This window comes from Protopterus annectens, chromosome 3.part0 (genome assembly GCF_019279795.1).
Source record: "Protopterus annectens isolate FY-2018-M chromosome 3.part0, PAN1.0, whole genome shotgun sequence".
In the NCBI taxonomy this organism is placed as follows: domain Eukaryota; kingdom Metazoa; phylum Chordata; order Ceratodontiformes; family Protopteridae; genus Protopterus; species Protopterus annectens.
Window position 1 is genome coordinate 882,178,110 of NC_056731.1, and position 12,553 is coordinate 882,190,662.

The following is a 12,553-nucleotide window of genomic DNA, read 5'->3' on the forward strand; positions in this document are numbered from 1 at the left end:
AGCTTACAGTCTTTAAAATGGAACTGTGTAACAGTCTCACATATTATCCACAGACAGGAAGGTGAAACGAAACTGTTAATCCAAATAAAAGGAAAGGAAAGACCTCGGAAGCTTTAAAATTCAAATTACAAAGTTTTTAATCCACGACAGCCACAAGACAAGAAAAATCCACTACACAGCAACGGAAAGGCATCAACATAAACGCTATTAAATCCAAGTGCGTTTTCGTTTGTATCCCAACACTTCATCAGATGTGATTTGTTAACCAAATCTATCTAATATATATACTCCATTCAATAAATCAATTAAAAAATTCATTCAATTAAATTAATAAATTAAACCATTTAAAAAGACATCCTTTAAAATACTCAAATAACTTTGTTATTATAACCCCATTTCATTATGTGGAAAACAATTTTAAAATATTCAAATTTCATACAAAATTGAACAATAAATGTATACTTTTATATTCCAACAAGCATTATGTTATTTATATATTAAATTGTATAAAAATGCAATGTCTTGATTAAAACAGAAATATTTAGCCAGTAATTATCTGCCATCTAGTGGCCATTTATAAATATTGTAGCTGAGTTGTTAATTCCTTAGTAGGATTTTCTTAAAAAAAAAGTTTTTAAAGTGCAAAGTTGTAATAGCACTTATAAGGACAATTTAAATATTTTGTATAGATTAATGAACAAGCACAGAATTTTAAATGTTGAAAATGCTTATTTAACTGAATGTATAGCTAAAGAGATTGTACCTAAGGGATTAAGAATATATAAATACCCTAATAATGTGTTAATTAATTCTGAGTTTCATAAAGAATTGGTAGAGATTTTTAATAAATGTGGAATTGAAATGCTTAAATTAATGGTGAAAGAAAATACTAGACTACAGGAGGAATTGTATAAAGAGATAGAAATACTTGATAAGAATATCAGGAAAGACTTGCTTTTTTCCATTGAAGAAGAACGAAATAAGTATTTTAATGTTAGAGAAGACATAGATAGTAACATAGATGAGCTTATAAAGAGAAAGATGAAAAAGATGGACCGTGATATATACGAATATCAAAATAATATGTGTTATCCATTACCATCTAATAGGAGAGGTCAGAAAGACAATTTTTATAAAGAAAATAATAAGGTAAATGTGGAGCAAGTTAATGAATATGTTCCATTTGATGTTGAAAATGAGTATGATGAAGAATTTCCCCCCTTGAGAAGATCGGAAAGAATTATGAATAAGCAACTTGATAAGGAAAGAAATTTTTATGGGAGGGGGGGGAGAAGGGGGAGGGGGAGGTATTAACGGAAGTTAATCACCCCCTGAATTCCCTACCCCCACCCTGCTTAGATATTATAACACATGAACATAATAAATGGACATATAATAATTTCAATATTTACAACTATAGTCCTTTAATATTAGAAAAGGACCATTTTAACCTGCTTTCTAAAGGTTTAAAATATATACCATATAACAGAGGGAGCATCACAAAGTCATTAATGGACATCAAAGTGTTTTTAAGAAAAATCAATCTACACTTTATGTTCTTTAATTCTGTAAACAGAACAGATATGATTTTAAGGAAGAAATCCATTTACAACCCACCGATACATCCCCAGTTGAAATGTTTTGAGAAATTGATAGAGAAAGAAATTAGAAAGGAAGAACAAAACATTATTAAACTTCCAAACAACATGGGGAAAAATGAGAAGAGATTGCTCTATGAAATGAAAAATGATTCTAATTTAAGAATAATGAAGCCCGATAAAGGGGGAGGGGTTGTTATTATGGATAAGGTAGAATATGATAGCAGAATGTATAAGATTTTATGGAATAACACCAAATACGAAATAGTATCCAAAAATGAAATAAATATTGCATACAGCAGAATTGATATGCATTTAAAAGACATGCTGTATGAAGGTACTATTGATCAAGATATGTATAACTTCTTGAAGGTAGAAAAACCAAAAATCCCCTTAATATTTGGTATACCTAAAACCCATAAAAATGAAATAGACCCGCCGTTAAGACCTATTGTTTCGGCAGAAGGCTCAAAGACACACACTTTAGCCAAATTTGTCGACAATAAGACTAAAAGTTTATGGGTAAATAGACAGCAAGTTTTGAAAGATTCATGGGATTTATTGAAAGATGTTTCTGGAATAGTAGATATAGACAATATTATCTTTGTTACTATAGATGTAATAGATCTCTTTTCATCTATTCCCTACAAAGAGGGTATCGAATTCTATGAAGAAATAGTATATGAAGACAGCAGCCTGAGTAACAATGTAAAACTAGCATCAGTTTGTTTAATGGATATAGTGCTGCAGAATAATTTCTTGTACTACAATGGCGAATTTTATAAGCAAATTCAGGGTGTTGCGATGGGCGCTGCATGTGCCCCCACCTTCGCTAATTTGGTAATGGCAAAGTGGGAAGAAAAATATGTGTTGAAATGTGCATTTAGTAAATGGTGGGTACTATACCGTAGATTTCTGGATGACATAGTCCTTTTATGGACAGGAAGTAGTGAGAATTTAAATGAGTTTTTAAAATATTTGAATCATACTACTAACTTTCTGAAATTTACTTGGACAATATCTAATACCTCCTTAAAGTATTTGGATGTTGAAATTTATAAGAAAGGGGGTAATTTAGAAAGCAAAGTGTATAGGAAACCCACCTATTGCAACTCCTATTTGCACTATAATAGTGCACACCCCACACATTGTAAGAGAAATATTATTAAAGGCCAATATGTGAGGGGCAGCAGGATGTCTAGTAATGAAGAAGATTTTATAAGGGAATGTGACACACTAGGAAATATGTTTAGGGATCGAGGATACCCAGAAAAACTTATTAATGAAATTAAACAGGAGGTTGTAAATGGAAGAGAAACTAGATTTGCCCCTATAATGAGAGGAGGCGGATTGACGAACAACTCTAACATAAATAAAATTATTGATAAAGAACAGGAAAATTACAATCTAGCCCTTACTTTGGAATATAATGGTGTTAATAATAAAATAAAACAGATTTTCCATAGAGAGTGGAATAGATTTATCAATTTAACTGATATAGAGAAAGCAGAAACTATTCCAGCTAAGGTAGTATATACAAATGCACATAGTATAAGAAATATTTTGGAGAACAAGAAAGTTAATAATTTGAATGACAAAAAGAAAAAAGGTACATATAAGTGCGGTAGATGTGCTTAATGTCCATATATACTAAATGGAAATAGTATAAATATAATGAGTAGAAATAGAACAATAACCAATGAAGAATATTATTATAATTGTGAGTCCATGGGCTTAATATGTTTAGCCTTTTGTAAAGTTTGTTTGTCATTCTATATAGGGAAAACGGAAAGGAAGCTTAGAAGAAGAATCTATGAACATCTTAATGATGTTAAAAATTGTAAGGAGACTAATGCCCTATATAGACATACAAGGGAATGTCCTGAAGCAAGCTTTACATTTACAGTTATTGAACATACTGAAAAAGACATAAGAGGTGGGCTCTGGGAGGAAAAGATTGAATATAGGGAGCTCTGGTGGCAAATCACACTGGAATCCTACAATCCCCCGGGCTTAAATGAATACACAAGTATACTTCCTATTTTAAAGTTAAGGGCAGCTAAATTGTAATACATTTCCTTATTTATTCCTTATTTTTGTTGTGGCTAGTGCATTAATTAATTTATCTATTTATATCATTATGTCACTTTTAAAGTTGTTTTTAAATATTTATACATGAATTATTTTAGCTCCTAAGAGTTTAGCTATACATTGATTATGAAATAATAGGTATTTATTTATGAAAAGTTTTTTTTAAGAAAATCCTACTAAGGAATTAACAACTCAGCTACAATATTTATAAATGGCCACTAGATGGCAGATAATTACTGGCTAAATATTTCTGTTTTAATCAAGACATTGCATTTTTATACAATTTAATATATAAATAACATAATGCTTGTTGGAATATAAAAGTATACATTTATTGTTCAATTTTGTATGAAATTTGAATATTTTAAAATTGTTTTGCACATAATGAAATGGGGTTATAATAACAAAGTTATTTGAGTATTTTAAAGGATGTCTTTTTAAATGGTTTAATTTATTAATTTAATTGAATGAATTTTTTAATTGATTTATTGAATGGAGTATATATATTAGATAGATTTGGTTAACAAATCACATCTGATGAAGTGTTGGGATACAAACGAAAACGCACTTGGATTTAATAGCGTTTATGTTGGTGCCTTTCCGTTGCTGTGTAGTGGATTTTTCTTGTCTTGTGGCTGTCGTGGATTAAAAACTTTGTAATTTGAATTTTAAAGCTTCCGAGGTCTTTCCTTTCCTTTTATTTGGATTAACAGTCTCACATATTAAACCATTCCTCTCATTATAGCAGAAGTAGAAGCCCAAAAACCAAGAAGCCATTCACTGAATAGCTGTTGAAGTTACTTGGCGGAAACATATATGTGGATCTTAATACAATGACTCGCACACCCAGTGAACAGTAATGTCTTTTCATATTTGTATAGTTTATAATGCTTTGTTTGCACTAAGTTAATGCAACTTGCATAACTTTTAATTTTCTTTAATTTGTTTTCTTGACATTTTCTATCAAGAATTCATAGCTGTCTTTTAAGCATATTTTTTGCCGTTCCTTACAGCTATGTGTGATATTACTACATGGACTTGTGTTGTGGAGTCAACCTCACTGACTGCTAAGACCTTTATCTGTATCATAGTACTGGCAGTCTTCTAGCAGAATCTGAGGTCTCCTACGTTTACTTAACACAATAAAAATATGTTGTACTGATTAACATTTTGTGTTTAGGCTTTTTTTCAGTGTAATGTTGCATTTTATATATTGTATTTTGAATTATTAGAGCTGGTTATTGTTGACTTAGTATTGTCACAGAGATGCAATTAACATATTTGAGGAATGTCATAAACTTGTCTAATGCCTGTAAAAAAAGTATTATTTTTCATTTCAGAACTGTTCAGCCAAGGTTTGTAATGTGACTTGTCCCTTGTCAGTTTGAAATTTGCACTAAGGCTTCAACTTGGAGAATCAGAAGTCTGTTCTGCTGCGATGTTCTTAGTGTTGACAATGTAGACTGTATGTTGTAGCTCAGAATCTGTGTAACTACTTAATATCTGTTGCACACAGAAGCAGTACTTTCTTTTAACTTTCATTTTTGCTCTTCTCACACAACAAAATTAACAGTGTGGACTTCCAGAGTACAATCCAGCAGTTTGTGTTTTAGTATGTTATGTTTTCAATACATTCCAAGAAAACAAATCAAACTGTACTTAATATGTGTGTCCTGTTTGTATTGTAGGCCTATGCAGCAGTGTCCCAGACTTTTAGCTGTATAAGAAGAGTTAGAGGAGATAATTACTGTGCTTTGAGAGCAACCCTGTTCCAGGCACTAAGCCAGCTCACTCATCTTCCTTCTTGGTTACAGAGTAAAGATTTAGACAAGGTGGGTATAGTATTTGAGACTGTCAAATTTATGAATTATCTTTTCTGATAGTCTTCTTTCTCATTTGCTTACCTATATTCCTTGTGCTATCACTTTATAATTAATAGTTTAATATTTATACCAACCTCTTATGCATATTGTATATATTTTTATTTAGTGTTATGTAAATTGACGATTAATTGAATCTGTGCAACCAAGGCTTGAAATTAGTTATTTTTGATAAGTACTGTACCTCTGTAAACAAACAAAAATAAATAAATTTGAAAGCTGACATTATGGGAAGTGAGGCAGTGTTTTGGGGTAATTATTCTTGTGCCTTAGTCAGTGAACCATGGATCTACAGCCTGCTGTTCTGCAGAAGACGCATTTCACTAGAGGCACAACAGCCGCCATGTTATTTCTTAAAGGGGTTTCTATCAAGGCAGTTTTGGAAACAGCTACATTGTTCTTTGTCTACAACTTCTCCATACGTTATAGTTTTGATTTTGCTTCCATGACAAGGGCAGGGATTGCCATGACCATTCTCCACAGTCTGCTGTTTTGATGTCCTAGTCTGGGCAATTCACCTGGTAGTCTGGAAATCTTCCCATAAATGATGACTGCAACAGTGAATATTATGACGAATAATAGTACGGCTGTGTTAGGAACTTACCATAATTGTAGATGTTCAAGTATGGAGCCTATTCCAGACCCATAAAGGCATAAGCTTCAGTCTGCCGAGTTTTTTGAATCAAGTAGGACCTCTTTCACTGTGGCTGCTAGAGTTGAGGTTTATTCATGTACTTTGTGAGGTAGATTCCATTGATTGTGAACTTATTTGTGTCCCACCTCACTTTCTAAACGGGATTATGGGCGAGTAATCAGCACTGGGAAGTCTGTTATTGACAGTTGTACTGTAAATAGTGACTGATGCTGGGACATTTCAGCTTGTGGAAAAACAACTCTCCCTACTACCCCAACATCAGCTGTTGGGTTCCCAGATTGGAATCTGTTCTTAAATTTCTTTATCCATGTCTCCAAAGGCTGTCAGTGTTTTTGTACCAATCCTCAGATGATTTTCCTGCAGTTGTCATTGAGGTATTTGTAGTCAGGCATCAGTTGGTCAGACATCCCTAATTAAGTCAGCATTGGGAGTAGATGACAGCCTGGATACTCAAAACTACTTGTGAGTATTTTGGTTTAATTTGAAAAGTAACATAGATGTGCACAGCTGAGCTTAAGTATCTGCAGCCTCTTCCTTAATCTTAGGGAAAAACAGGGAAGATTTTGCTTATTCTCATCACATTTTCTCCACTTTGATTTAAGATCCTGATACTGGTGGTACAGAGTCTATTTCTTCTGGTTCCTCTGCTGAGGATGTTTGTTTCTTTTGGGAAGACTCTTGATTTAATGAAGGACTGCTTCAAATGGTCCACTAAAAAGCTCTCCTTTTCAAGATTAAGTACTTACAGTTTGGAAAAAAAACAACAAATATTCTGTATTTGATAATCAATTAATGTAAACTACTTGCCATACTCATTTCAGTCATTTGGGGAATACTTTAGCAGACTTGCACTAAAATCACATTCACATGCACCAGTTTAAAAAGCATGACCAGTTCTTCAGAGTTTATGAAGAAGAACACCTGTGAAAAAATCCAGTAGCTGACCCTGTGAGAACTGAGAACACTTCCCACTGGTAAGAAAAGCAGACTGCTGGACATGTGCAGAGAAAAATTCATATATTCCTGTCACTCAAGGATAAAGACTGTTAACTGCCAGGCATAGTGCCAGACTTGTATCAGCAGGCAATTAGGAGACCTGGCTAGCACAAAATGTCTGTGATGCTTTTTTTAAAGGAGAAACTTTGTAAACTGTCACAGATAACAGACATACTAGGAATCCCATACAGTAAGTTGTGGTTATGACACGGTAAATGATTGTCTCAAGGCAGTAGCATTAGCTACAAGTACTTCGGTGGTGTGCACAGTTAAGAACAAAATGGATGTTAAAGGGGACTTGCTGGGACCCACTTTAGGTAATTCCTTCTGTTTTTTTTTTTTCTCTCTTTAACTCAGAAGATATTACAGCAACTGGCAAAAAATCGCAAGGCAGTGCAGAATGTTAAGCTGATGGTTAACTTCCATCTGCTAAAGTATTCCTAAAATGTCATTCCAAGTCTTGACTGTTATAGAAAACAAATGAAGCAGCAACAGTTCAGAGGGTTACGGAGGCAGCCAGCAGCAGTAGCAAGCCTAGGTTACACTACATATACTTGACTTATTCGCACTTGAATCACTGAAGATCAGCAACCTCAAGTGCAGTTAAAATCCTTGTCACATGTACTTGAGCTCATTACAATATGAACAACTGTGATACTAGTAAATAAGGATTTTTTTGCAGAGCAAGGCATGTATTTTCATCTGGGAGCTTTGTCCTCTCACCACCTTAATTTATTCTTCTAATGCTGTTTTTGCACCATGAAGAAAGAGCTATCACTGACAGGGCTTTTTAAAATCTGTCTTGATATCTCTGGAGGCAGCAGGATCAGTCCCCAGATAGTGATACAGTTTAAATTGAAATTACTAAGGACTTAATTATATAGTTCCTTTTCTGGTATCTTTTTATTTCATGGAACTAATGAAAAGTACTCTTCTTGCTTAAATTTCACTATATTTCTACAAACACTATATCCATCAGATGTGTGTGTTTATCTATGTCTATCCATTATATATATATATATATATATATATATATATATATATATATATGTATATATATATATATTTGGGTCTACCTGATAACACCAACACGCCAAAACACCGACAACGAAATAACCGACACGACAAAACCGAAACGTCACATGCCCGACAAACCACAATCCCGACATCAACAAAACAAATACCTTTCCTGAAAAACATACACACAACACAAGCACACCAAAAACCTTACAAACCTACGCTAAACCTTACATACACAACTATCTATGCACTAACCTTAACCCAAACCCTAACCCTAAGGTCCGTCACTATCGCACACTTACTTTACCCGCACCCTAACCCAAACTCACTTAATCCGTCCCTAACCGTTAAGTCTGTCACTATCGCACACTTACCTTACCCGCATCCTAACCCTAACTCACTTAATCCGCCCCTAACTCTCAAGTCTGTCACAATCGCACACTTACCTTACCTGCACCCTAACCCACTTAACCCGCCTCTAAACCTAAAGTCCGTCACAATCGCACACTTACCTGACTCGCACCCTACCCTAACGTCCATCACTATCACACACTTACCTTACCCACACCCTGACCCTAACGTCCGTCCCTATTGCACACTTACCTTAACATGTCGGTGTTCTCAGCATCGGGATTCTCAACTTTTGGTCTTCTCCGTTGTAGATCTTCAGGTGTCGGTGTTCTCGTTGTCGGCATTGTGGACTTTGTGTTTTCGGGTAGACCCATATATATATATAAATATATATATATATATATATATATATATAAAGAAAGATAAGCACACACACACACACACACACACACACACACACACACACACACACTCAGATATGTAGGGGAGAGAGAAAGAAGAGAGATACACGTGTGCATGTGTAAGCAAAAAGTAGTCAGCTAGTCTTTAAAAACAAAAGATTTTGCTTGGTGTCTGCATTAAACTGTGTTTTATTTTTTGATAAAATTAACTTGAATTCGATTTGCTTGAGCTTTTTTTTTGTGATCAGATTTCTTGCATGCTGAGAAAAGAAACTGTTTCCTCACTACCAACATGGATTATTGAAAATGCCTATGTTCTTGATGCCATATTAAAGTTCATTATTGCATTGTTATATGCAAAGGTTTCATTTGCTAGACTGCTAATCAGTCTAGTTTAAAAAATTGGTATTATAAACTTCTTGGCTGATGCTGTCTATATCTTGCCTTGTTTCCCAGTGGAATATTTAGGGATACTGCACATCCTTTAATTTGCTGTTATCAATAATTTACTTTATACAGTAGCAGTAAGTTTGCATGTTATCATCTACTGATATCCTCCCAAGAGAATGGCTAACTGTAGTGGTTGTTCTTGTGCACCAGTAGTTTTGTAAAACCAATACTTTAATTAAGGCATGTCGCAAGGAATACATATATAATAAATGCTGGATGTAGTTTAATTTAATAACATTATAGCAAGATTCAATAAAAGATGAATATTTCAATATAGTATGGAATGATTGATGAAACCTGTACAAACATTTCCAAGCAATAATCCTAAGCCTTCTGACTTTTGTTGCACACTTGATAACCATACAATTGTCCTTCCATTTTTCCTTTGTAAATTGCCTTTCCAATCTTTCTTTGCAATTTTTTTCTGACCTTTTGTGGTTGATTCTTTTTAGTTATCATGCAATATTGGGTATACCTTACTAAAAAGACTTTTGGCTTTTCCCGGTTAGGGGTCACCACAGCAGAACTCTGGTCTGCTCATGATTGGCAGTGGATTTTTTTATGGTGCTGAGTTGCCAGTCCGATGCCCAACCTTCCATGAAGGCATGCCCATTCACGCTCGCACCTACCTGCATGTCTTTAACGTTACTTGACCATGGGGAGGACATACAGACTCCACACAGAAGGCGCTCCAGCTGAGAATCGAACGGGAGAACCTCTTGCTGTGAGGCGACAACACTAACCGCTGCACCGCCGCAGCTCTTGGTATACCTTACTAATTATCCCATAAAAAATGGCAAAAGAACCACTATATTGAGAGCAAATAACTAGATATGAAAAAGTAAGACAATGGGATGAAGCCATTCAGAAGTTTGGACTGCAGGTAAGAGACTGCCTTCCCTATTAGGGGAGTGATATTAGAGTACAGTCAAACAGAAAGGGATGAGGGGGTGCTAAGTAAAAGACCAATTCTGGTATTTTGTTGAGTCTAGAACACAAGTTGTTGTTAAAAATGGGTATATCCATTTTTAACAGCAATTTGTGTTCTAGACTCAACAAAATACCAGAATTGGTCTTTTACTTAGCACCCCCCCCCCCGTCCTTTTCTGTTTGTACTCTAATATCACTCCCCTAATAGGGAAGGCAGTCTCTTACCTGCAGTCCAAACTTCTAATTGGCTTCATTCCATTGTCATACTTTTTCATATCTAGTTATTTGCTCCCAATATAGTGGTTCTTTTGCCATTTTTTTTTGAGTAACTTCTAGTCCCATTTTGCCTATTTTCAATACCATTACTTGCAGACATGCCTGCTGGTAAATTTCCATTTCAGTGCTGGCTTAGTTCTTAGAATACTTTCTCCTACTTTATGAATATAATATTCTGCATGGTTGGTGGTATTCTCCTTAAAGACCTGCATCCAGAATTCTGTTTTTCCTCCTCATTTCTTCTACATTCCCCCATTTCATCATCATCCCTTTCCACTTTGATTTAACCTTCTGCATGTGTTGTGTTGTATGAGCCTTAACTGCATAGCTTTGAAGTATCCCTTCAAATCAGGCAATCCTAATCCACTGTGCTTTATGGGGAGGATCGATTTATACCACTTAACTCTTACCCTCCCCCCAGTAAATTCCTTCAAGTCTATTAATTGTCATCTACAACTTCTCTGATGAAAACATGCCTGACCTGTATGTAAAACTAAAGAGACTGTTTAGCCTCTTCCCACTTATCTTTAGCTTCTGTAACAGAATTCTTTTTAATCTTTGCATTTAACTAGTTCATCTTATTATCACCCTTAAGTATGGGTATTGCTAAAGCAATTCATATTTGGCAACATCTTTATAATTCTCTTAGCTGATATAGACAGAGACACTTTATTATCATGGTTTAAGATTGAAGTGGAACTATATGAGGCTGAATCTGCCTGGTGTTCATCCTCTTTGGGTCGTTAATCCAACACAATTTTCTTTCAAGATGCTGGTGCTTCACTTCCTTTCATAATGTTATTAAACAAAACTTTCCACATCTTTATCGCTATCCTAGCTTCCAAACTGCCAGAGGAATACCATCTGTCCCTGGAGACTTCCTTATAGATTGATTATACATCACAAGTTGTATGTCATGTACTCCTGTCATAAGTAAGTTGATGAGCGTCATCTTCCTCCAATCTTGGCACAATTAAGCCTTCAATAAATATTTCCATTTGTCCTTTTTTTGGTCTGCACAATGCTTTATACAATTTTTTATAAAATTTCGTAGTTTCTCCATTGTCATAATCACAGTAATGTTACCTGTAGAATACAGGCAGAAGGAGGTATTTTAGTAGGAGGGGAAGGAGAATCAGTAGGGGGAAGGCATATTAAGTAGGATCAGTGCATGAGCAAGTCCTAGATTGCAGTAGATTTTCTTTTATTTTTATTTTTTTAAGTAATTAGTATTGGGGATTGCTCTTAAATGGGGGGGGGGGTATTCCAAGCAGAGGTCACAGAGTGATTATAGAGGAGTTTGCCAATGTTTTTATTGGGTTTGTAGACCTGCAAGAGGTGCTGTTCTGAGCTGCAGAGTGTATGGTTAGGAATGTAAGATGAGATGATAGTAGAGAGAGCAGGACAAGAGAGGGGTTTGTATATGATAGAGTGAGTTAAACTTAGTTGAGGCAGTAGGAATTGATGGTGAAGATCTAGCCACTGTAGGCCTTTTAGAGATGGACAGTGATAAGTTGTATGGTTGGTTAGCGGCAAATGGAGCTATTTTATTGTGAGTTCAGGTTTTGTCCGGAGATTTCTTTGTAGGCTAGTAAATATTGGGGTGGCATATAATAGTGTGGGTAGTAGATAGGTTTGTGCTAAGGTGAGTTTGGATTCATTAGTCAGGAATCTTTTGTTTCTCTAGAGAAGGTCTAGTTTTTGATGAGATTTCTTGATGGAGTTGTGGATGTGAAGATACATTTTTAGTTGGTCATCAATAAAACACTCAAGAAACAAAATCCAATGTTCCTATTCATTTTTAACCTCCAACACATTTTAACTCGCTCAAACGCACAAAACTATATACATTTTCCAAAAGGGAAAGTTCCCAGTCCATGTAGGGGCAGTTGCCCGAAGTAGACA

General features: G+C 34.9%; 1 protein-coding gene across 6 annotated transcripts in view; it reads left to right on the forward strand.

The window, feature by feature from the left end:
- LOC122796606 (ubiquitin thioesterase otulin-like) overlaps positions 1-12,553 on the forward strand; it is a 1,420,501-nt gene that overhangs the window by 1,125,492 nt on the left and 282,456 nt on the right. For all 6 annotated transcript variants that reach the window (XM_044065214.1, XM_044065210.1, XM_044065212.1 and 3 more), the window contains one exon: positions 5,378-5,521. In XM_044065214.1, the coding sequence (XP_043921149.1) occupies positions 5,378-5,521 (144 nt within the window). The remainder of the gene's footprint in view (positions 1-5,377; positions 5,522-12,553) is intronic.